We start from the raw sequence: 26395 nt of genomic DNA on the forward strand, positions 1-26395 counted from the left end.
AAACCCCCCTCCCCTTTCTAGTGTTTTTTTCTCAAGTACTTCACTGTTCTCTTAAGAACCAGTCCCAAGATATCTAAAACAATCCAAGACAAATAATTTCTCAAATAAGATCAATGACAAAATACATAAAACGAAAACATGTTCATGCACTTACATCGTTAGTCTGAAACAACAGTTCTATTTTCTTTGACCTTAAGTTAAAAGAAGGCCATTGTAGGACTCGGGGGAAGGAAACAACAGAACCACAAGCACCCAAACCAAGGCATTCATACTATATTCGAATGGTCAGGTCTAGGTTTATAATATGCTTAGGATGCTTGTTATCTGTGTATGAAAGATATTATATGATAAATCTTATTAATATGTGATTGACTCTTTTCTTCATTGGCTTGTCTTTTCTTTGTGTTTCCTTGTTTATTTGTTCATGTGTGGTTTATTCTTTTGACGATGGTCATTTAGTAAGTGTGATCAAACTTTAAATTGATGTGACACAAGTGCATAATATATATATATATATATATATATATATATATATATATATATATATATATATTCTTTTGGTTATTTTAGACAACTACTCTTGTAGTTTTGGAATTAATAATTTATATATATAAAATTTAAATTATAATTATGTTTATATACACTGTGACGAGGTTTTATATTTTCTGTTTGGTTAACTATTCTATCTTATTGAACTTGTAATATTTTTTTAATAATATATTAGACTATTTACATATTCAAAGACTAAAATAATTATTTCCGTTTTTTCAAAGGTTAAAGACCAAATTATTAATTTACTGAATTAATAAAACTTATGAAATAGCACAATAAAACAAGAAAAAAAATATTAGTAGTTATGTGTGAGAATAGAGAAAATAAGAAGCTTCTTCTATGAGAGAATCTACACGAGTTAAGGGTAATTTTGGAAAACTGAAAAACATTGCAAACGTTAATTGCAGAGCACAACGTCTGTCGCAGAATTTTATAATAATTTCAGTAACTCAGTGCGTGTGTCTCTGAGAGAGAGATGGCATCGTTCTGCGCCGCAAGGACCTTCCACATTCCGCCGATTAACGGCGGCGTTTTTTGCCGGCGGGCATCGTGGGCCGCCGGAATTGGCGGGGCCACGGTGGCCGGCGTCTCACTATTGCGTTCGTGTTCTTCTAAGCGCACTCTGCCATTCGCGTGCAGGAGCATCTCTAATGATTCCCGTAAAACCCGATCGTTTTGTTTTTAGAATTTTATTTATTGTGGAGAATTATTATTTTTTCTTTTTTAATTTTATATGTGATTAAATGTTCTAGTTGCATTGCTTTTGTTTGTGGAAAGTTTTAGAGTATGGAAATTGTTCCTGAAATTGTTGTTGACTTGTAATATGTTGACCCCTTTCGATTATAATTTTGACTTTTGACAAGAACTTCGTGACTATGATGCAATGTGTAAAAGAAATCTAAAATTTACATGTAATAAAAGTGAAATCATGAGAAAAACTTTCTCATTGATTGCAGGAATAAAGGAAGCTGTTCAGACTGAAAAGGCCCCAGCGGCATTGGGGCCATATTCTCAAGCAATCAAAGCCAACAACCTTCTGTTTGTGTCGGGTGTTCTTGGCCTTGTTCCCGAGGTTTGACATCATCCATATGAAGTTCACTCTTCAATTTAATTTTTCTCTACATCTGTGTTTAGTTGTTTAGTTGCATGCTAAATGTTGGACTGATGATACATGTTTTGCTCTCTAATTTAGACTGGAAAGTTCATCTCTGATAATGTTGAAGATCAGACAGAGCAGGTACATTAAGATAACTATGAAATACAGCCTTTCATTTTTTGGTATAGGGAAATTTTCTTAGTATTTGTAATTTGTCACTTTTCTCTTGAATTTGAGCTTATGGGGTTTAATTGATCATTTATAAGAAGTTGGGGTTGTAATATGGTTTATACACGCAATTTTTGGCTACTTACATTCTTTAAATGTCATAAAATCATTGTCTGATATTTGCATTTAAATCTGTCTCACTTTAACAGTAACACAGATCAGCAATGTTGTTCCTATATAGCATTGCTGTGAAAGTACACTGCTGAGACAGATTTTGTCACTGACATTTGTAAAATAATTACACATTGCAGGTTCTCAAAAATATGGGGGAGATACTAAAATCTGGGGGTGCTGGCTACTCATCAGTAGTTAAGACAACAATATTGTATGAATTATTTGCTCTTCCTTACTTTGAATTGTATTGAATGCTGCTGCCAAGACTGCTATATTTATACCATTTATTTTCTCCAGGTTAGCTGACTTGAAGGACTTCAAGAAAGTTAATGAGATCTATGCTAAATGTGAGTTCTATGCCAGTGATTCTGATGTTGCCTTACCATGACCACCATTCTAAACTTTTGCACATCAATTGTTATCTCATTTGATAACAGTAATTACTCATTTTTTTAATATTGAAGTCTATTAAACCCCTGTGCAAATCAAGTGCTAAACTATACTTCACCCATCAAATTCACTTCTGATGATAAATCCCATTGTGCTGTAAAAATTTAATCTATTTTCAGGCAAATTGAATATGTTTAGTCCTATGTAGAAAAGATTTACTATTTTTTCTGCAATTTTACTTTCTAATCCCTGCTAGATCTGGTGTAAATAATGATTTAACTGGTTAAAATTTGTTCAGACTTCCCTTCACCTGCTCCAGCTCGATCAACCTATCAAGTTGCTGCCTTGCCAATGGATGCCAAGATTGAAATTGAGTGCATTGCAGCACTTTGAGCATCACTTTATATGACTCTTCAACAAAATTAGGTAAATAATACATGAGGGGGACATAGCCATGTATGATTTTTTACTTGGTTTATACCATGTTGGATGATGATGCTCATGTTCTTGTAATCAGTCCAGAAAACCCACTGGAAATGCCTCTGTAATTCTCACATTCTTAGTTTTGTAATGTTATGTTATTTTATCATGGACCATGTTTGAATGTTTACTCTCCAATAAAACCATTTCTCCAATATTATGTTGATAGTTTTCTAAATTAAAAATGGTTAATTAAGTTTGAAGTTGAAGTATTACATAAATTTGAGTATTTTTAATTGAATTTTTATTAAATAATTTAATTATATTGAGTGTTAAAATATTTTTTATTTTTGTCTAAGTATGTGACTGTTTGATATTTGTTATCAATGGAAGAAATTCCCTTTTTTTTCATTTTCTATTATTCAACTCGCCAATCAACTTAGTTATTTAGAGAGAAAAGACAAAAGTTTGTCAAGTTGAAGACAAAAAGACAAATGCGATAATTATATTATCATGTTGACATTAAAACCAAAGATAAATTATCTAAATAAAATAAAAGGTATTTTAAATAGTCAATAGAATAAGAAATCGTAAGATCTTAAATAAAAATACACTAATTGTAATTTATAATATGCTTAAAAGTTAATTAATTCAGTAAGTCAAATAAATAAAGCTTCATAAATCGATTCCGTCACCTTAAATTTACATTTATCCATTTGTTTCAAGAGTATTTCTTTCTTCTTTTTTTCATCCTCATTCATGTAAAAATATGATGTATATTCTAAAAAGGCACAGAAAGATTATACATGGAAGATACAATGGTATATATTGTATTAAAGATATAATTAATCACTTGAAAATATCGTCTTTGTTTTTTATATATTAACCATCCAAGAATGGTTTAATAAATTAGTGTATAATGTTGAATTTTTATATTAACAAGAATTATCAATATACTAGAGTTTATAGCTTTCAATTTTTTCAATAACAAGAACTCTCAATATATGAAGAGAGTTTGTATTTTCTAAATGTAATTTTATATTCAATACGTTTTATTTTTAAATTTAAATAATTTAAACGTAACTTTTTTACATTTCAAATGTGTTTAATTGTTGTATTTTAATTGAAAAACAACAATTTACTATTTGTGGGCTAAACTTTATAGTGCAGCATTTTTACCTATTAAAAGCAAGACTGATTTGAAGAGTTTTACTGACAGACTATTCTCCACATGGATTTATACAAATGTAGGTTTAATGATCCTTTGGATGCTCTTAATTATTGTGAAAAATGAAAAGAAAATATAATAAATTATATTTATAGTTTTCAATTTTCAGTTAAAAAACTTCTCACTTATTTATATATATGATTCGAAAATTAAAAGAGAAATGTTATCTAGTGTTTAAAACCAATAATTGAACTACTGGAGTATTGATTCAACTGTTATAACATTATAGGAAATGCTGATATAAAATATTATAAATGGTTATAAAAAACTAAATTATATTTTATAAGATAAAAAAATATTAAAATGAATCAAAGACATGTAATATTTAAATGTGCTTTAATCTAGCCTTGCAATATATTCTGGATTAACTTTAAAAAAAAAATTAAAGGACCTTTAAAGAAAAGATAAACTAGATATATCTTTTTTGTCGTATAACTTTTAAAAGGATTAATTCCGAGCATTTATACCTCTGAGTTAATGTTGTCATTTCGAAGTTAAAATGTTAATATACAAATTGCATTTTTTTTTCTAATCAATTAAATACAAATTGAAAATTGCGTCAATAAAAAATAATAAACAAACTGGATAAATTATGAAAAAAATACAATGACTATTTTAGAAAATAATAATAATAATAAACTAACTTTAAGGGATAAATTACCACAATAATTCCTTTAAAATAAAAAAAAAACTATAATAAGATAAATTAAAAGATTTTCTTTTCCGATTCTGAAAGTAATTTCTTTTGGAATCAACATATTAGTCATTGGGTGATTCTCGGTTGTGAAATTGTGATTAGTTAAAATTGATGGTTTTGTTATACATTTCATACCTAATATGCTTATCAACCGACTTATCCATACAACTCCAACAAAACAAACCTTTTAATGAAACTCCAAACGATATTCACTTTAACGCACATTAGCCACCAAATCGCCCACTTCAATGCTATAAAGAAAACTACCATTTCCGAACCACCAAACAAAAACCATGATTTCAACCGAAAAGAAATTTTAAAATATTGAAATTAGTTATCAGTATTTATAACAGCAGCCAATGTTATATTACTTCTTTCCATTTTGCAACTTACGGTATTATGATTAATTGAATAAATAGAACATTGACGAGTTATAAAAGTTACCTTATTGACAAGTTTAAAACCAGCAAGATGAAATTACGAACAAAAAATTAGTGTGTTATAAACGATAACCAATAACAAAAAATTGTTTGAAATCAGTATATAAAAAGTGTGAAGCTAACCTTTTCACAATTTAAAATCATTTTTTCATAAGAACCAAATCAAATACATATATAGCTTGAAACTAAATTTGAAACAAATATCAGACCAAAATTTTAATTTAGCTTGTATGTTACCATCAAATACATATATAATTTGTATTTTCAAATATATAATTTCCTAAACACTTTCTGTACATTTCCTAATCTACAAAATATGAGATAATAACTCAAACTATCAGTTTCTTAGTAAACTTCTTTCCTATTGGAATAAGCCAGATCTCTCTAAATCTACAGGGGATAAATTAGCCGACTCTAATTTCTTTCCTCCAAGAACATTAGAGATAATCACTAACAAAGTTTGGCAAGCGTGATATTCCTCCATCTTCTGTGAATCAGTGAGCTCCAGAGAATGATCCTTCCATGGCTGATAAAAAGACCTAAACAACAATCAGGTCCCAATATGGTTAGTTATGAAGCATAAATAAATACTATGAATCCATTTAAACTTCGTTTCAATAGTAGTATAATAAACACACTAGTTCATTTGAGTATGAGGAATTAGAAGGCCCAGAAAACTACCATCTCCAAGTTGGATTAACTTCAGGAGGACACCGTATCCTTGAACTGTGTGATGATATTAAAGTGTCGTAGTCTTGCAATAAATCAGTTTTGCCAACTATAGAATGAAATAAAAAGCATCAATATCTGGCCAGATGCAAGAGTGTAGATACAAACATCTAACTAAAATGTCTATTCTGACCTATCACCGTAATTGCATTCAGTAAATTTATATTAAATGTATGAAGTATCATACCTGCAAAATCAGAGGCACCAAAAATCAGAAGGCAGAGAGCACATACAACTGATGGTAACACTTCATGATTGACACCAAGACGCAGTTGGAGATAGAAAATTGTTGAAGCTAAGAACTCCTCCGCACCAATATCAATATCATTTCTTTGCCCGGAGGTATTTTCAACATACACCAGTAAAGAGTTCAGGGATTCAAAGTTGTGTGTTTCAGCTAATCCCGAATCCCTGCAATAAGATCTTTTACGGAGCTTCCCAATGATTACTGAAGCTGTTAACCAGCGCAGAAGTGCTGAAAGTACAGAGTTCTCTCGAAACTCTTCCCTTGAATCATTTCTGAAGAACTGATACTCATTGAACTCCAGCCTTCGTCTAGACTCTGACTTTAAAGCAGTTGTAGTTGCCCAGATAAGAAAGCTTTGAAGTCTTTCCTGATTCTGTTTACATAAAAATGTGGTTATTCATACCGACTCCAAAAAAAAGCCAGTATAGAGGAAGTATACACTTAATAAGAACTAGAGCTTTAGTCTGATAATAAAGAAGACAAATCTAAAACGCACAACGATTACAAATGCCAAAAGTTTTTTGAAAATCAACTCTTCCACAGGAGCATGATAGACTAGAATAATTTATAATATATGATGCATGTGTAATAAAAAACCTTATTAACATTTCTACAACTTTAAACACTTTCGAATCATGAAGTGAATTTCATTTATTATTTTCATCTTCAATTCATAATATATAAACAATACACTATGAAAATCATTTGCATAGGTGTATCCAAAGTCCAATTAAAATATAAAACATAACCAATCCAATACCGAATTCATTGTATGCCTTTGAACAAACAATTTTAAAATATACAACTGAATCATAGATGATCAAGTATTTATAATAAAAAAACAAATTAATGAGATGGATCAAAGAAGGTACCATATAGAAAATGGAAATATGAGGTGAATTCATAAGTATGGCTTCAAGAGCAAGCTCCGGTTTAATACTTTTTGTGCCTTTATTATACACACTGCCAGTCTGGTACATCTGATACAAGCCCTCAATTGATAGGGTAAAATGTGGCTGATATATTTTCCTTTTCTGAGACAATTTCAACGTCGAAGCAACCATTTGTAGAAAAGGATTAACAAGTAATAATGTTTCATTAGCCAACGTTCCATCACGGAGCAAGAAATTAAATAGATTGGATGAAAGTTCCATGAGCTGATCAAGACCGTGATTTTTCAACCACTTGGAGATTCTTCCGAATGAAATAACATCATTGACAACCTAGAAAATAATAGTTGGACTAAGTGTGAAGTAAAAGAAATCTGAGTTAAATAAAAGCAAATTGGTAAAATATATCATTTCCAGTTAAAGGAATACATTATAAAGCTTTGAACAATTTCGGTGATAACCTTTGTTATGTTGAGGATAATCCAAGCTCATAGTTAGAGAATAATATTCATAGTGGAGCAGATGGGCTACAACCAAAATATGCTATAGCGGTTCCAAAGATTACAACAATTTGATTTATGTACTTATTTTTAAACTATTAAATAAATAAACTTTTTACTTTTTTATGTACATATAGTTTGTATTATATAACAATAAATTCATTACTTATCCAAGAAAAATAACAATATATGTATTTGTTTAATAATATTTTATACTCCTTTTTACTTGTTAAATAAATTTCTTATCAATATATTATTTATAAATTGTTATTACTATTATTTAACTTGTATGTTAACATTGTACCTCGGATATCTTAAGAAATCTGTAGTAATAGTTTGCTAATTCACTCGTTCCAAAAAATGAGTGGGGGCATGTTAGCACACTCCATACCATTTGTTAACTCACATTTACTTTTAGGAGTAAGAAAATTACACCTTGAGTATATTTCAAGAAATATGTTGTTATAACTTGTTTAACACAATTCTTTTGAAAGACAAGTAGGTAAGTTAGCAAATCTCATTACAACCCTCCCCAAAAATAGTCATGAGAGGCAGGGCTCTCGTTTGGAAAGGAGAAGTCCAGTCGCACACCATACAGAGGTTGGAGGAGTTGCAAACGGTAAGGAATTTGTTTACAAAGACGAAAAAGTGGGGTTTACTTTTACCCAGTTGGGATTTATGATTCCACGATTGAACATCAAATCACAATCTCACTTTCCAGCAATATTGAATACAACCTAGCTTTCTAGAGGGTGCTTGACTCATACAGCCATGCAATCTTGCAAGTTAGACTGTGATTTTAACAACACTGCTAGAGGGTCAAACTGCTACTCTTTTATCCTCTTCATCAATATGCTTGATGGCTTGCTAAAAAAATATGTAGGCTCACAAGTCATAATTTTAGAAAACCCCGACACATTTGAAAGGAAAATGTTAACAGAAAGCATTAGAGAAACAAAATAAATTGCAGGTCATGATGGGGGGAGGGGGATTACAAACTGTATGAGAATAAAACGCTTACCTTCAATGCCACCAACACATGTTTCAAGAAAAGTTTATTGTAATCTCCGTTAAGCCTTTGTCTACTAACTGAGATGAGAGACGAAAACCATGAAAATAAGGAACAGTGTTTCACTAGATGACTGGTAATCTTATGTGATTTAACAGATTTCTTTATCACCTGCAGAGTAAATAAAATAGGCTCACTTTATATTGGTAGAGGACAAGGGAGTAGTCACAGTGAGAATCTCACAAGAAAAATAGCGTATTTCATCATACTCCAAAGCATGAAGTATGAGTTTGGGTAAACAAGCACAAGCACAATTTAGCCCTTGAATGCCCATTTCTTAAAGGAGAAGCACCTAATAGATGCATTTTTTCCAAGCTACGGTAAAAAACAACCTCCTTGAAATGCATGTCACCACAGCTATTCAGCTGATAACACAAATTATTCATAACAGATAATGTGATTCTGGTATGCCCCCTCATTTTAATACCTACTAAACTAAAAGGGTGAACATTGGAGAAGCTAGACAGTAACCACAGCATTGTGCTAAAATATCACAAGTAATTTAAGGTTCAAATTTAATAAACCCAAAAACTTCTTCCTGCCAAATATCATTAGTTTTGTTTGATAGTAGAAAGTCATCCATCTTTTAGGCTGCCTAGCTGCTAGATAACATGTACATCGTTTTCAAACTTCAACACGTTTTATGTAAGTTGCATGTGTCCAACTTAATTGGAATGGTATAAAAATTTCTGTACAAACAGCCTCCGGATGTCACAACAGAAATATAAGTTTTGAGCTTTGACTACTGAATTGTAAAACTAAGGATTCAAACCAATAGAATTCAACAATTAAAAAATGGCACCTAATTTGTGATTCGATTCACAATATAACAACCAAGTTGAGTAGAAACACAGCTTTGAGTAATTTTCAGTAATGCATACCACAAAAAGAGATGTAAACATACTGACACTACCACTTGAAGTACAACTATAGACAGATAGGAAAAGAAAAACACAAATTTTAAGAATATGTTTACCTCAAAAATCAGGTTCTTTGACTCAAAATCAGAAAGAGGAGAGACATAAAAGCTCATCAGGGTCTCAAGGATAGAGTTCCTGATATATATCATGGCATCATCATCAGAGTTCAGCCCCGCACATAAAAGCCGGAGCATCCAAGACCTTTCTGCTTTAAAATTGACAGAGGTACTCCAAAAGAAGTTATCAAACATAGGGATAACCTGCAAAATTGAAGCAAATGGAACATAAAACTGAATTACTTTTCAAAACAAAAAAAATTTCATGTAAAGAAAGAAACTCAACAACTTATGTCATACCCTCATATTCAACTTGGAAGAGTGTATCAAAAATGTACTTATACCAGCATAATGATCATTTGCTGGATCTAACAATACACAAGATGCCTCTGCAGCAAATAAAGAAATAACTGACGGGATTCTTTGCCATGGCTCTTCTATACTATTTTGAACAGAATTTAATAGAAGTCGAAGTCCCATTACATCCTTCCTCTTTTGGCATTTCTGTAAGACATTTTTATTGTTAATCAACAATAATCCTTCAACAAGGAATATATGCATATATACAAAAGAAAAAACATAAAAGCAATTACAAATACAATATAAAACTTGAATTCCATAGAAGCCTGTTTAATAATTTTGTATTCTTTAATAAAGCATCACTAAGAGAGCACTGAAGCTACAGATCAGCCCCTGGAAAATGCCCAAGCCCAATAATACAACAAACATTCATTTTGGCCCTAGTTTGCCAAAGGCCAGGGATTCTAGGCAATGGCTTAGAGGCTTCCACAAGCTTACTTAGTCTCAAGATTCTCTAGATGATCTTTCCCAACATGCTTTTTGGACAAAATTAAAAGAAACAGTAAAATTGTCAAACTTTTTTTCCATTGGAGATCCTACAGTGATGGGTGTGGATATAAGTGACTCTTTAATGAAATCTAGGATAAGCTCGGATGTCATCTTATCATTTTTTGTGTGGGCACAACTCAACCTCATGAAACATGTTTCTAGTAATAGGATTGTCATCCACTTATATGAAATAGGAAGAAGATTAGGAGAAATCTCCCTTATGTGTCTTTGCATACACATAGGGTAATGTATTTATAATAATAAGAATGTGGGCTAAGCCCAAATACAAATAAATATGTAAAAATAACATAATAAGCATAGGGACTATGTTTCCCTAATTAATATAAACACACAACTAATATCTAACATATATAATAACAAGTGACGTGATAGACATAAAAAAACTACTAGAATGAGCTTTGATTATCTTAGAATTTGAGTTCTAGACTTAATTCAATCTTTTGTAGAATGAAGGTTGTTCCCCACTCATATACCATATTTTGGTCATATTTCTAATTGATATTATAGGATCTCCACCACTTTCCATGTCAGTAATAAAGTTTTCCCACGATATGATAGGACCCTAAGGGTATATGAAAGGAGGAAGAGAATTATAAACAAGACATGATGGTTAGGAGGAGGGAAAGTTAGTTAGGTTGTTGGGGAAGGTATGTTTGGGTTAAGGGGTTAGCTATAAAAGGGGGGGAGACTGTCTCAAGGGGGACACGTTTTTGGTTGTAAGTGTTTTACAGGAATAATACATCCTGTGTGAAGGAAGAATTGCTTCCTTGGTGGCTATCGAACATTGTCTTTTGTTCTTCAGAAATCAACACACTTTACTGTTTTTGTGAGTTGTGTGTGTGTTGTGTGCTAACCAAGGGTATCTTGGGTTTCTTGCTGCCAAGAAACCTATCACTATAGCATGGGCAAAACAACAAAGAGACACTAAAAATTATCCATTCCCAAAGCACATGTAAAAGAACAAAACACCTATAAAAATAGTGATACCTTTATCTAATCAACTGATCAAATACAGTAATACGCTGAAGAATTCACCAAAAATACACTGACATATCAAGCATCCTTCTTGCCAAAAACATTTGAAATGAATTGTGAGAAATTGCTCCATGGGAACTGAACAGTCAACATACAAAACATGGATGTAGGCAAAACAACTTGTAAAAAAAGGATCAAATATTTAGCATCATTGTGATAGGTTCAAAGGGAAGGTTTACCGTAAAAGGAAAACGGTATGATTTAGCTTATTGTATGACAGAAAGTTTTAACTGTCTCTAAGGTAGTTACTTGTCTGTAGTTAGTAGCATCTCACTTCTATAAAGTCAGAATGGACAGTTTAGCATTTTTTTTCTATATTTTGTAACTTGTGAATGTTAGGGAGGGAGAGTCTGGTTCTCTCTAATAACAAGAAAGTTGTATGTTGTTTGGGTCCTCTCTTAAGAGGAAACTCAGTTATTGCTATATTACATTTTACAGTTTAACCAGTGCATTAGTATAGGTCTGCAACACCTATCACATTGTTCTGGCCAAAATATTTGAAATAGATTATGACAAACTGAAGGTAAATGAACAGTTATCATACATATTTTCACAAATCCAGATTAGATGATTCCATAAAAAAAAGTATCTCTACATATGGAAGTGAAGTATTAATAATATACAAAAAAAGTAAGCTATCACTTCAATTTTGAGGAGAATGCAGAAAAAAAAATCCCACATTACCAAAATTAAATTTTATGAGATGATAAAATAAGCACAAACTGATAAACCTGTTACCAACCTCCAATGCATTCTTAAATTTATCAAGAGTGCCATAAGCTAATCTTCTTATCCCGTTGTCCAGGGAAGACATGCTAAAAAATGCTACTGCAAGCAACCCTGACCCAGCAAACTCCACAGGCTCTATATAAGCCTTTGAGAGACTATAAATTGAAAATCGCAATATAAATGCAGGATCATAACATTCTCTATCTTCAACATGAGAATAATGTACCTGTATGGGATTTAATGAAGTTAATAAACATAACGAGATATAAACTAGGACAAGTACAAAACTACAAACAGGAAACATAGATTCAGGCAGGCAAAAACATGCTTAAACCTTTTTCCTGATAGTATCTGGTTCAATCTTGTTTGCAGATGGTGGCTCATCGGAGATACTTCTATCAGAGGGAAAATAGAGAACTGTTGACACACATATGTCAGGGTCAATAGGAAAGTTGTCTCCGTGATGGCTTTTGTACCACTCTTCAATTGTTTCTGAATCTACCTTGACATTCTGAGATAACGGGCAACTCATAGACTCAATTTGTTGCATAAGACTGGATATCCCTAAATCAATCCAGCTGATTGTTGCACCATAAGAATCACGAAGCAGTCCATGCAGTTCTTTTAAATTTATGTCAATATCATTTTCATAATCTGAATCAGTTTGGCGATCCTTTATCCATAGGAGTATCCGTAGCATTCTAACAATTTCTAATGGTCCATTTGAAAGCACAGTTGTTAGCCCTGTCTGTTTCAGGTCATTTTCACAATAGTCAAGAGAAGGAATCTCAAGACACTTAAGAATGCTGGATACAGGCTTCAAAAAGGAACCTGCTGGTTTGTGCATAGAATGGAGAGTAGGGGCAAACTGAGAATGTGCAAGCAACAACTGAAGATATAAATCAAATGATAGCCTCCCCTCATTAAGCTGTGATAATATGACCCGGAGAGCTTTCATTGTTGTAAAATCACCAAACCTATAGAGAAGAGCAGATCTGATTAATTGCTCAAGGAAGGAAATGGATGGCAACTGAATAAGATCATTTTCCATTTTCCCAACCAATTCTAGAATACTATTCAACAAAAACTCTTCCATGAGATTATATAACAATGAAATATGTGTGCCTTTTGCAGATCTAGATTGATCAGAGGCTGAAGAAAACTTCTTCACAATAAACTGCCAAATGTCCACCAAAGTATTTATAAAATGCATCCTAGATTTTCCTATTTTTCTTTGCATTTTCACTGAAACATCTTTCAAACCCCCACCTGCTTCTTCATGAAACAATAATATTTTACAAAGTGATAACTTTGCAACAACACGATTGATGATATTCAAAGACTGACGTGGAGAATAATTATCAATAAATTGACTCTCACAGTCAATCAGGTCATCGTGTGAAGCATGTTTTGGGCAAATGGATTTAAATAAATTTAATCTCTTTTTCAGTTTTATTGAATCCCCATTAAGAGCAAAGTGATACTGCAACATATGAATTGATTTCCCAAGAAGACTGTGATCAATAAGACAGAGAAGTTCTTGAACAGATGATGGAAAGAATTCCCCATATTCTTCCTCAAATATATCTTTAGACAAAAAGCTCCTCCATTGACTGAAACCTTTCAAGAGAATTTTTGAATAAAAGTAAGGTATAGGTTTGCAATCTTTGTGATTCTGTCCCCAAAATCTATTGGAAATTAAGCTCAAGTATGACAAAGAGGCCGGTAGAAGTAGTATATACTGATCTTCTGAAAGAGTAAGATCAGAGATATGTTCCATCCCACCGATATCATTATATAAACTTCTATTCACTATACCCAAAAATGAATGCCCAAAGACCAATGAATGCAGGGAACTCAATTCAGTAAGAATACGCAAAAATATAGCTTTCTTAGCATTTATCTTGTAAATGCAATGGGAAAGAATTTTCAATGGAGTAACCATTATAATTTTCCACATGATCAACAGCAGAGGATGAAAAGTTTCTTGCTGCATATACTTCTGCGTATACAAGGCATTGATAGCTTCAAGCAAACATCTATCAGCACTATCTACTTCAAAACATAGAGAATAATCCACAACCTTGATGTAAATCTGCTCAAAAATATCAGTTTTCATATTCCTTACACCCATCCCCCAAAACAAATCATAAGGTGCCCTGTTTTCAGATGACTGCTGAAAATAAATGGACAAAGCACTAAAAGCATCAGCAGCTAAGGAACATCCAACAGATAACAGAGATTTCTTAATTGGTAAATCATTCACTTCAACTCTACTGAACATCCAATCCACTAATTCAAGGAGCTCAAAAGGTGATAAAAACCGATGCAAAGTATGTAAAGTACACAATGTTGGAAGGAGAGGAATCACATCTTCAGTACGAATGCACAATTCAAATCTATCTCTGACATCCAGAAATAATTTTTGTTGAAAGCCTTTAAATTCCTTCACAAATAAACTACCAACATCTTCAGCTGTAGACGCCCAAAGGTGGGAACCAAATAAAGACCACATGTGATCAAGAGTCATTGATAATATCTTTAGAATTGGATTACCAAATTTGTGAAACCCCTCATCAGATACTACATTAAGCATATCGAAATCATCCTCTACATTTCTGTTTGCAATGTTCTGAAAACTTCCCAACGAAAGAGATAATGACATCACAACACAGGGATGGAAAAAAATGGTTTTAATCACTTCTTTAATGTTATGTCTTGAACAAAAAAAATTGGTCATAGAGCAGTCAGAACAACTTTCTGGGACCAACAATTGTGCTAACAAGCTCCCTACAAGCTTAACACACACATTCAGAAGTTGTTCGATTTCGGCCATTGGGTTAACTTTGTAACATAGCTGAATCCGATGAGTCCAGAACAGCACGAGTTGCAGATTGGGAAGGAGCAAGCAATCATTTATGGACGCGGATAATTTATGTAGTAACAGCTCTTGTATTTTAGATAGCTTTGATATGTAAGGACCACTCATACACATCATTGCAGGAAATATCACATGAAAAGGTGCCTGTTTCAGAAAGATACTAAATGTAACAGCATCAGCTTCGGAAGCATCTAAAAGTTGGCTACAAGTCAGAGACTCTGGATACAATCTATGATCAGAATTCCCAACAGGAGCAGCATTTTGACTACCAATACCAAGATTTGACATGGCCATATCCAAACCAGCATAAAACATAGCAGGCCACAACTTCGTAGCATGGTGAAGAACACTATAATCCAGAAAAAGTACAGACAATAAGAGGGAAAAAGGAACTCCAACCAAGTCACGTGGAATGACCACATGCAATGGCATATTTGTCAACATTTTACCCCCATCTTCCAATATAATGGAGGATATGAAAGATATTGTCGTTTCAGCAACTGCATGACTAGACCTACAATTCAACAATCTATTTACACTACCAAGCGCACTTCCCAGAGAATTATCAGGAAGGACAGATTCTTCATTGTTAGAGAAGATGCAATAATTCCGATGGTGTAATATGCTCTCCACAAAGTCCAATAAATCCTTCAGTGGCTTCCACTGGGGAAAGACTTCACCACATTCATAACTGCCACCAAGTCTCTCTGTCAAGTCTGCATGAACTAAAGCAGATAACAATTCAGGGTTGACCTACCAGAAACACAGATCTAACATTAGATGTGCACAAACTGCAAACTAAACTTAAGCAAAAATGTCCAATGATGAATCATGTACCTGCGTTTGCAAGAGATACCTGACTGTACTGCAAGTGTATAATAATACCACTGACTTTTTAGGCACAGAGCAGGATCCTGATTTAGGTCGGATCACCTTTAGACACTTCTCCAGCACACATACAACGAAAGGGCTAAAATGAGGTGATAAATCTGAAATGAAACCACGAAATCAGCAATGAAGAGCCAGAACTTTCTCCACAATTTTGGCAACATCAGATGCTAACATTTCTAAAGAAATAACAAAAAAAAAAAAACAAAATATATAGTAGATAGTATGACCATAGAAAATGATAATATGCATATTTCATAGCTCTAGAGAAAGATAATGATCCTATGAATTTATCAAACCAGATTAAAACCTTAGGCAGTACAACAAAAAGGAAAAGAAGCAGCATATGATATACACGATTTTAGAGTTAACTGTATACAAAGAAGTAAAATATGAGAATATAGAACTGATCACCTGTACTGTCTTCCAAAATATGGGCATGACTTTTAAGAATATTCCAATATTTAACTAAATTATTCCCAAATGTAGAAACAGCGTCACACAAGAATGATATAACAAACAAAGTAAAACTCTGCAATGCATCAGCCTCCAAGATTTTGACAGGGGGTTTCCTTCCATTATAACCTGGTAAAAATAAAAACCATGATTCTATCTCATGAAGATTCCCATCAAAACCGCCAGTACTGAACATAGCTGCCAAGGCCAGTCTGTACGCCAAATCCCTTGTTTCGTTGTATGGTGAAAACATCAGCAATTTAATGAATGGCTGTAGGTATTTGTACAACACGGGTGGTGTTTTTATAGGAATTTCATTGTCAGGACACCATTCAATATATTCTGCAAGCAAGGACAACACTGAGAACTGCAGGTGCCTTGTTAATTCCAACGGGCTTTTAAGAAGACTCTTGAAAGTTTCAAAAGAACTATCCAATGTGAAAGGCAGAGAGCGCTGCAGAGGAAAAACAGAAGAGGAATATAAGATGACATCATGTATAATTGAATAACCTAGAAAAAATATAAATTTATACAAAAAGAAAGTAACAATTACACCAGATTTTCTTTCCTTTATTAGGATAGTGAAACAGTAGGCTGACCCATTAATTAGGGAGGCTTACAGTATGAAGTTTTATTTTAAATTCAATTTACATTCAACTGTTCTGTTACATGTTCATATCTGACTACTCTGGAGTAAAGCATTTGGTGCTTAATAGAATTTTCCCAAAAAAAAAGGCAATGAAATTGAGATACTTCTAAAATGACAAGAATTATAGTTGTAGAGCATACTCAATCTCAAAATATAACTTTATCAACAGTTAGAGTTCAGTGAAAAATGAAAAACCAAAAAGGTAAACAACTAAAGTCCAAGTCATACCTAGTTTAAGCACTAAATTTATATTTACACTTGACTTTGTATGAATCAAATTAATCAATGCTAATAAAAAACCTAGAAACACAATCTTCTATTAGCTGAAATTTATTTAAAACAACACTTAAGAATGATACAAAGGAATTAGAATGAATTTGAGAGACTGTGTGTGTGTTTCCCTCTCTTGGGATTTCATATTTATAATTACTTTAGATGCATCAAAAACAATGTATAAGACGGAAGATTAAATAAAAATTGAAAAGATACATCTAGGAACTAGGTCCAACACAAAGCACATATCACTTTTCAATAAATCCTATTTAAGGCTATTTATTCTGACACTCCCTCAAGTTGGAACATAGTTCGTGCCAAACTTGGAACAAATAAATTCAATCCAAAGACCTCTCAAGGAATTTACTAATACATCATTTCATGTGAAAAACTTGGTGCAGATTTCCTTGGACAACAACTTTACCTGAATAATATATCAATCAATTTCAATATATTTAGTTCTCTTATGAACACTGGATTCGAGAAAATGTGGAGAGCACACTGCTTATCATAATACTTCATCAGTTGAATGTCAAAACAATCTAGTTCTCGTAGAAATTGTTTTACCCAAATAGACTCACAGGTCAGGATACTATTGCTCTAAACTCAGCTTCAGTAGATGATCAGACAACAACATTTTGCTTTTTGCTTTTCAGAGAGATAAATTTCCTCCAAGCAAAACACAATATCATGTAGTAGAGAGCCTATCCATAGAAAAACCAACCCAATCAACGCCACTATCCAAAAATTTGAGAAATCTTCATAAGGCAGTTCTTTTTCAGGAGCCTTTTAGAGAAATCTTAGAATATGAATGACAACATTCAAGTGATAGGATTTTCATGAATACACTCAACACCAACTGCAAAGGATAAACCTGGCCTAGTAATGGTGAAATTAATAACTTTTCCAACCAGGCTTCTTTATCTTCTTGGATTAGAAAAAGCTTTTCCCTGACATTAATTTTCAATTTAAATATGCACCAAGTACAGTGAGAAAAAGACTAGAATATAAAAAGGCGTTTAAGAGAAGAAAAAATCATACGTAACTATTACTTTCTGAAAAAAGAAAAAAGGCATTTACATTTTTCTTTTCGAGACAAAAAGAATGAGATAATTATAAGGCATGACAAGCTCGCCTACATAATAATAATAATAATAATAATAATAATAATAATAATTTATTGGGTGTTCAGAAAAATAAAACTTAAACTGGTTTATTCAGGATCATTTGGTGATAATGGAGATGAGGTTGCTCAAGTCAACAAGGAGTTTCCAACAGAAAGAAGAATAAACACACAAACTCAATGGTGCTCACAATTTATGATGGATAAGGTGAGAGTTAAAGTGAGGTCCATAAAATCAGTTTTCTGTTACCATTATGGCTGAAAACCTGTGGAGCCAATTAAAATTAGGAAAGACTAAATCCACATTTACTTGTGGACAGTTAGAGGAACTCTTATTTAGGAGTCTAATCCTAGTAAAATAAATCACAGGCATCCAAGAGTATGCTAAAATGCCACACTCAATGATACACTGTTATAAGATATCATTGTAGAAAAACTGAAAAGATTGAGGCATGTGCCAAGCGCCATTACAGCTCTAACGATTAAATTGGTAGGGAAAAGACCAAAAACTAGTTTGTCTCTAAGGTATTGAATGAGATATATCAAGCAATGATATACATCTCAGTGAGGCAATTGAGTTCCCAGTGCACAGAGAAAAACTCGCTAAAAGTCTTGAAAATCAAAGAAACTAGAGGGTCAGGCCATCATCAAAACTCAAAAATATAAGTTATTGCTTAAAATATCCTTAATTTAGCAAATTAAACAACACAGTACTCCAAACACCAATAGAATAACAAAATCCTGAACAGAAAATTGTCTAAAGGAACTACGTGATAATACAATTCAGTAGAAGTATTTAAATTTGCCTTTTATTTTGGTTTGATCATGAGCTACTTTTCTGTTTACTTGACAGTATTAGTGACACACAATGGCTTGAATAAAATACGATTATAAAAAAATGAACATACACGGTAATATCTGAGAGCATCAAGAAGTTTAGACAGCAGGTATGAGTCCACGTCTGTCCATGTGCTAATATCTATGGAATGGAGGTCCACACCCCAAATTTCCCCTATGATATTCATGAGATACACTTCATCATCCAATGTATCTGCTCTTGCTCCAATATCAACTGTTTCACTGTAGTCAGTCAAATCAATATCAGGAGTAGAACTTAGCCCAGCAACAACTATATCTATATCACCACTCTCTGAAGTGTCCAGTTTTAACTTCTTTCTCCTCCTGCTGTTATCTTCATCATGGCATGCATCCCTCTTCAATGTTGAGTTACAGGCGTCAGAACTGGCATCTAAAGAGGAAAGTAGGTTTAATAAAACCTGCAGATCAGGAAGAAAAGCCTGAACATAATTCTGAATTTCATCCTTGATAAACATCACATGCTTCAAGACTGGATTGCTGGAACTAGAATTATGATTCAAACCACTAAAAAGAGAGTCCAGCAATTTCAGTAACTCCAGAAGAAGCCTTAGAGTACCATGTTTAACATAAGGTTCAGTGTGAGGCAATCCCTTATTAAACACAGGCCTGCTGAATGGACGAGGAAACAGGCACTTCACAATACTGTGTAAATCCATATTATCTAACAACAGCCCTGGACCATTTGATTGTAAATTTGCATATTCCTTAGAAATGCCATTACCAACCAACGAAACCAATTGAGCTGCCACAGATATTGCGGGAATCCTGAAAAATATATCAGTCACCATCAGTAAACAGGGTATATACATCAAAAAAAATGAAAAATTAACATGTACATATCAAAGAATAGCTAGCAAAGCCATTTTCTAACTCTCTTATAAATATCATTGGCCAAATTCTCATGCTAGCCGATAGGATAAATTATTAGAAATCTCAAACCACCACACATACTTGGTCCAACCAATCTCTACGTGAAACACTTAATTTATGGAAAATGATGAACACCACTCAATAACGTATTATGTGGAGATTGATTGAGACCGTGATAGTCCCACAGATATCAAACGGTTGGCTAATTCGTTTTCAGTTTTCATCTGATATATTGGGAGACTGTTTAACTCAATTATTATATTGCTATCACGGTAACATTACTCATAATCATGCACATAAACATAATAAATAACAGCAACAAAATTCTGGTAAACAATTATAACCATGAAGAAGACTTGAAATTTTCAATGTTGTAAGGAAACTCCTTCAAATACAGCAACCCAAAAGAACCCTTGGCCTCAACAATAGCCAAAAGCAAGTCCTTATGATGTTGAACCTCCGTCACCCGCAACTTCTTCATGAGGTCCAATACCCTCTTAGTATTGCCCCTCAACCGCATTTTCGAATCCGGCATCAAACCATTACACGGATCAGTACAAACCCTAACAAGCACCCCAAACGCAACCTCAGCAGCATCACCACCACTCTCCCTTCCACAAACCTCAACCAACTGTTCCAATGTGGCACTCCCAAACAACACACTCCGAAGCCCCGGAGGGACCAATGACTCCACAACGAGAACCCTGTCTCTCAACACCGTCAACACAAACACTACAGTCTCATCATCATCGCTTCCCAACCCTCTGAGAACGCCAGAATACATCTCTCTCTGCTGCAAAATCCACCGCAACAGCCCCGGCTTCCCGACCTCCAAAAACGACACCGCGAATCCAACAAACGACTTTCTCAGCAACCCTACCCTCGCCTCTGGTTTCTTCCTCCGATGCTCCGACGCGATCCTCCCGAACTCCGCCAGCTTAAAATCGAAGCTCTTCGAGACCTCCGACGCCAAGCTCGCGCCACGCCGCACAATCGACGCCAGGAGCAATAGCGCCGCCTTCTGCCGGCGCCACTCCTTGCTGCTCACCTCCTTGTGGATATCATTCAACCGTTCCGCAATCAATAACCGCGCAAATTTATCCAAGTCTTTGCTCACGCCCACACTCTCCGCGTCGCTAGGGTTGTACTTACCTCCACTGTGGTTGAAAATCGCGGAGATTAGGTCGAACACATAGTTCATGCCCTGCTTTCCTTCGCGAAGCTTCCACGCCTCGAGAAGCTCCGAGCACTTCGGGGACCCACGCACGTACTCTCGGAGTACGTCGCCGCCATTCTCAGACTTCAGAAGCTTCGTAAATTCTTTTGCGCCGTCGGAGCATAGCTTTATCTCGAGCGAGGTGATTCGGTGAAGCAGTTCCTTCAGTTTCGCTTCGTGGCTGACCTTGGCCTGTAATGTCAGAACCGCAGCAGGTTCCGCCATAGGCGCGGCGGCGGAGGACGGCGGAGGACGGCGGAGTGATGGAGGTTAGAGCACCACTTCGCACCCGCCACTCTAACGTCTAGTGTTGTTTAATCTGTGACTGTTTTGCGCGAAACATACAAGCACGTAGGTTAAACCCTGGCCCAAACGACCTCGTTTCACCTTGTGATTTAAATGCAGCTTAATAAAACGGGAAAAATTATTAACAAAATCGAAAATTAAAAAATCAAAGTTTTTATTAAAGTGAATTTTGAATTTAATTATAAAAATATGTTAGATTCAACTCAAACCAGATTCATACACTTGGACATATTTTATTTATATATTTATGATAACATGTGCATGTTATTGTTTTTATATTTTATATATGAAATTATAGCATAACATTTATTATTTTTTAAAAATATACCTAATTCGAAACATTTTTTAGTAACTAGTTAAGTTAACATTTATAAATATAATTAATAAATTGTTTAAAATTATTTTAATATGAACATTCAAAAAATTGTACGCGATTATATATAAAGTACAGTCACATGCATTTTTTAGCTGAAATAGTCATTCTTGAATACATAGTGTTTCTACATAAAAAATCTGAAAATATGTAATGTAGTATATGTGGTACTAGATATACGATGATGAATTATATATTTTAAATGGATAATGATATTTTAATAATTTTTTTTAATAATTTTTTTACAACAAAATATGTGTTACTGTTTTATTGATTTGTTTAAATTTATTTTAAAAAAATATTTAAAATGGATCAATCACAAACGGTCATGTATATGTTATAAAAAAATTATTAAAAGAAATTGTTAAAATGACTTTTTTTCATTTTAAATTGTTTTTATTTCTATCTTCTCAATTATTGTATTTTTTTAACGTACATGTTTTCAGATTTTCTTAAACGAAAGCAAGTTTTTGTGACAGGCCTTTTTTAATCCCTGATTATATATTAAATATTAATATTTTTTTAAAAATTTGATAAATAATTTTAAAGAAACCGTTTATTTAAAATAGAATTTATAATTTACAACTTCTTAATTTTATTATTTTAACAAATTTATCCGTGTGTTATGAGTGTTTTCTTGAAACATACTTTTACATTTAAGAAAGTTCAAATATTCCTACACGTTATTGTTATAAAGTACAATTTATAAAAAGAATAAAAAAATGTGTATAATTAATTTATTTTTTTTTAAAGAATAAGAAATACGAGATAGAAAGAATTAGTATATGAGATTTAGTTTTTCTTATTGTTATTCATGCATATATTTTATGAGATAAAATTTTAAAAAATAATAATTGTGTTTTATATTTGTCTATATTTTATAACGCAGTCATATGTAATAAACTCATATTTTAATTCATTAGAAAAAAAAAATACATAAACTTAATTGATTTTGTCTTAGAATTATAAGATAATAATATTAGATATAGGCATATGATCTTGATTTTTGGCTTAAATAAATTTGTCCTAGAATGAGATGATAAGATTAAATATAAACATATGATCTTTCAAATTTAAAAAATCTTATGTATTGTTTTTGTTATCTCTAGGTGGGACGATGAGAAAATAAAAGTCTTAACAATATTATTTATTCTATAAATGGAGAACATAACTTATTTTATAACTTCTATATGTTACATTCCATATTTTAATAATTCTAACTCAATTTCTCATCATATCATAATATTACTTTAGACTATTTACACAATAACATTTTATGACATCTATGCTCTTAGTTATAAACTTAATATTAATAAACCACTTCATGATTATAACTAACTAGATAATAATCCTAATCACTAGTGTAGAAACGTTGTTTATCGTCGGTTAATTTGGTCTTTTAACGTCACTTTCACATTCGACGTTTATACGGGTGACGTCTATGGGACGTCGCAATTCCTCAGAACTGACGTCCATATAAACATCGGTTAACGATATCCACCGACGTCTATATAGACGTCTGCTTATACTCACACCGACGTCTAATTACTCTATATAGACGTCCACCTTTGCTTAAACTGACGTCAACATGAATATATATTGAGGTTGAAAATGACACTAACCGACATTTATGTTCTTATAGACGTCGGACCAAGCACTAACCGACGTCTAACAACGGCGTTGTGTTTTAATGCAGTTTTGATCCAGACTTTCGGTAGTATTGTGTAACACTATCCTCTCGCTAGTTTCCCCACAAAAAAAGCTTGCGTCTTTTGAATCTTCTAGTGCTTTCAACCCAAAACCGAACCTGGGTCCATGGCTACTTCCCATTATTCAACCGCAACAGAAAAAAATTACGGTGTCGAGAAGTAGACAAGGACCCAAGTTCCATTTTGGGTCGGAAGAACTAGAAAACTCAAAAGATCGCCACTCTTTTTGTGAGGAAACCAACAAAGCGAGAATGTTGCATTATGTTACCCAAAGAGAGGATCAAAATTGCACTAAAACACAACACAAAGAAAGCAAATTTTAATCAATTGAACGACAAGATAATCGATAAAAAACTAAAGAAAGTTTAAACGGTAAGCATAAAAAAAAACCACACACCTGGGATGCAAGAGAGAAAAAGGAGAGGAGAAGCAGAGAAAAAGGAGAAGAGATGAAGACGCGATCAGAAACTGAATGGCGAGAAGAGTCTGCGGTCTATTTAAAATGAAATGAGGCGTCGGTTGCTCTAGAAACCGACATCTAGGAAGCTGAAAAGATTGACGTTTTGGTTTCCTGTCAGGGTAGTTCACGTCGGTGCCCCTCACAGCCGACGTCTAAAACCCTCGAATTTGGTGAAAATACAGGATCGTAGACGTCGGTGCCCCTCAGAACTGACGTCTACATTGAAGAATTTTTGTCTTCCTGCCTTCCAAACAGGCCTTAGACGTCGGCGTTTGACTACGTGATGTCTAATTGCCTGGGGCATTAGGTGAACAACATTAATTGTAGCCCAATCGACGTTGCTTTTTCACGGGATCCGACGTCTATTCGACGTCTAAAGCTGAACCGGTTGACGTTTGATTTCCTGTCAGTGACGTAGACGTCGGTGCCCTTGCTAGCCAACGTCTAAGCTCTTGGGAATTTGATGGGCAGCATTAATTGCAACCTAGTAGACGTCGGTCCCCTGAAACACCGACGTTAATGGACTGTCTTATCACATACCTCAGGCAATTGGATGTCATTTTGCGGCAGGTTCGACGTCTATGATGTCATAGACATTGCTTGACATCGAAACTGACGTCTAGTTTTCCAATTTATTTACGATAATGCCACCGTGCAGTAATAGAAGTCGGATTTTCACGAAACTGACGTCTAAGGGGTGATGTTAAACAACGTTTTTGCACTAGTGAATACATTTGAATGATATATATGTGACCCAAAAATTCTAATAATCTACTTTTCTTTTATTAAGTTTTTGTTCTCTTTTGTCTTTATCTTCATCTCTCTTGATCTCATTTTTTTTGTTTTTTTGTTTTATATTGACCATGCTTAATAATATTTGAAAAACTCAACTTAATAATTTACTTAGAGTTCTTAGGTTTTAAGTGTTCTTAAAGCTTAATTTGAGAGTTCTATTTAGAATGAAAATTTTCAAGAAAGGGAAGTTACCTTATGTGATTGTGGTGTTAAATTTTTAACTATATTCCTTTTTTTCTGTGTGCAAGATTTAGTAAGGGAATTTGGTGTTGTATGTTAAGTGAAATGCTCTTTTATTGCATGGTGAAAGTATTTCAATAAGACTAAAAAACTATTTATGTGTATGTTTTTAAAATCATGTACTTGCATGTAGAACCTAAATCTCTTGTAAAACATGACAGGGGAAGATTCTCCATGTATAGGTTCTTCCATTATACATGCAGCTCAAAGTTTATCAATGGCATGTAGGGATGAGTTTCGAGTCCGACATTTCATGTTGGATTATGATTTTATCACTTGTTTAATGTAGTCTTCATTTCTTCTTTAAGTCTTACAAGTGGAATTATTATAATATTTTAGGAGGAAAAATCTTATTAAATAAAATGGGAATGTCATTTGAAGTTCAAAGAGATAGTTTTGTTTTTATAAGTGTTTATGTGTTGGTATAAGAGATATTTTTTCAAGTGGTCAAGTGGGGGTTGATAACGGTAATTCTTACCATTATCTATGGTGCATTTTTCATGCCAAATCAACATTCCTGAAGCTTTAAACATGCTTGATCTCCTTCTTTTTCCAACTTTGTGAATAAACTTAGATTAGGTTATACACTTGAGTTTTCATCTCTTTTCCTCAAAATTTTGTAGGAACTTTGAGTACTTTGGAAAGGCATTCAAGTTTAAGAGTGGAGAACCAAGGGAGGACCACAAAAGAAGAAGTCCAAGAAGCTAGAGTGGCGCTGGGCGCCAACCTTCTCACGCTGGGCGTGAAAACTGGCTGTTTCCAGCAAAATTTCACGCTGGGCGCAAGTTTGTCACGCTGGGCGCCAGTTTTCACTGTTTGCACACGCTGAGCGCCACTGTCTCACGCTGGGCGTGAAATTCCACTGTTTCCAGGGGTATTTCACGCTGGGCGCCATTTTAATGGCGCTGGGCGTGAGATGTCTGATGTGGCACCCTACCCTATAAAAGCCACACAGTTTTCGAGAGCAAGGATCTTCTTGGCGGCTGAGACCTAGGGAAGCGTTCCTGTGCCTCTTGGAGCTAGTTCTGGACAGTGGGAGCTCTCCTCTCCTTCTCCTTGAGTCTCTT

General features: G+C 33.7%; 2 protein-coding genes across 3 annotated transcripts; one reads left to right on the forward strand and one right to left on the reverse strand.

The window, feature by feature from the left end:
- The first annotated feature begins 964 nt into the window (after nucleotides 1-964).
- LOC106754352 (reactive Intermediate Deaminase A, chloroplastic) lies at nucleotides 965-3012 on the forward strand. Its single transcript, XM_014636364.2, has 6 exons — nucleotides 965-1211; nucleotides 1509-1624; nucleotides 1745-1789; nucleotides 2128-2201; nucleotides 2288-2337; nucleotides 2679-3012. Exons 1-6 carry the CDS (start codon nucleotides 1028-1030, stop codon nucleotides 2771-2773), a joined length of 564 nt encoding a protein of 187 aa, XP_014491850.1. The 5' UTR covers nucleotides 965-1027; the 3' UTR covers nucleotides 2774-3012.
- Nucleotides 3013-5368: 2356 nt separating this feature from the next.
- On the reverse strand, nucleotides 5369-21813 carry LOC106754354. Of its 2 annotated transcripts, none has more exons than XM_014636366.2 (13): nucleotides 20574-21813; nucleotides 19389-20124; nucleotides 16394-16889; nucleotides 15929-16080; nucleotides 12545-15844; nucleotides 12224-12436; nucleotides 9877-10080; nucleotides 9577-9780; nucleotides 8553-8711; nucleotides 7014-7364; nucleotides 6082-6514; nucleotides 5847-5943; nucleotides 5369-5704 (listed from the first exon to the last, which is right to left on the reverse strand). In XM_014636366.2, the coding sequence occupies exons 1-13, from the start codon at nucleotides 21668-21670 to the stop codon at nucleotides 5527-5529; spliced, it is 7620 nt and encodes a 2539-aa protein (XP_014491852.1). In that variant the 5' UTR covers nucleotides 21671-21813; the 3' UTR covers nucleotides 5369-5526. The 2 variants fall into 2 exon arrangements, with proteins under 2 accessions (XP_014491852.1, XP_022633644.1); XM_022777923.1 differs by lacking the exon at nucleotides 20574-21813 and having other exon boundaries at nucleotides 19389-19757; nucleotides 19916-20043.
- Nucleotides 21814-26395: the final 4582 nt, after the last annotated feature.

The sequence above is a fragment of the Vigna radiata genome, unplaced genomic scaffold (genome assembly GCF_000741045.1).
Source record: "Vigna radiata var. radiata cultivar VC1973A unplaced genomic scaffold, Vradiata_ver6 scaffold_294, whole genome shotgun sequence".
NCBI classification, from domain to species: Eukaryota; Viridiplantae; Streptophyta; class Magnoliopsida; order Fabales; family Fabaceae; genus Vigna; species Vigna radiata.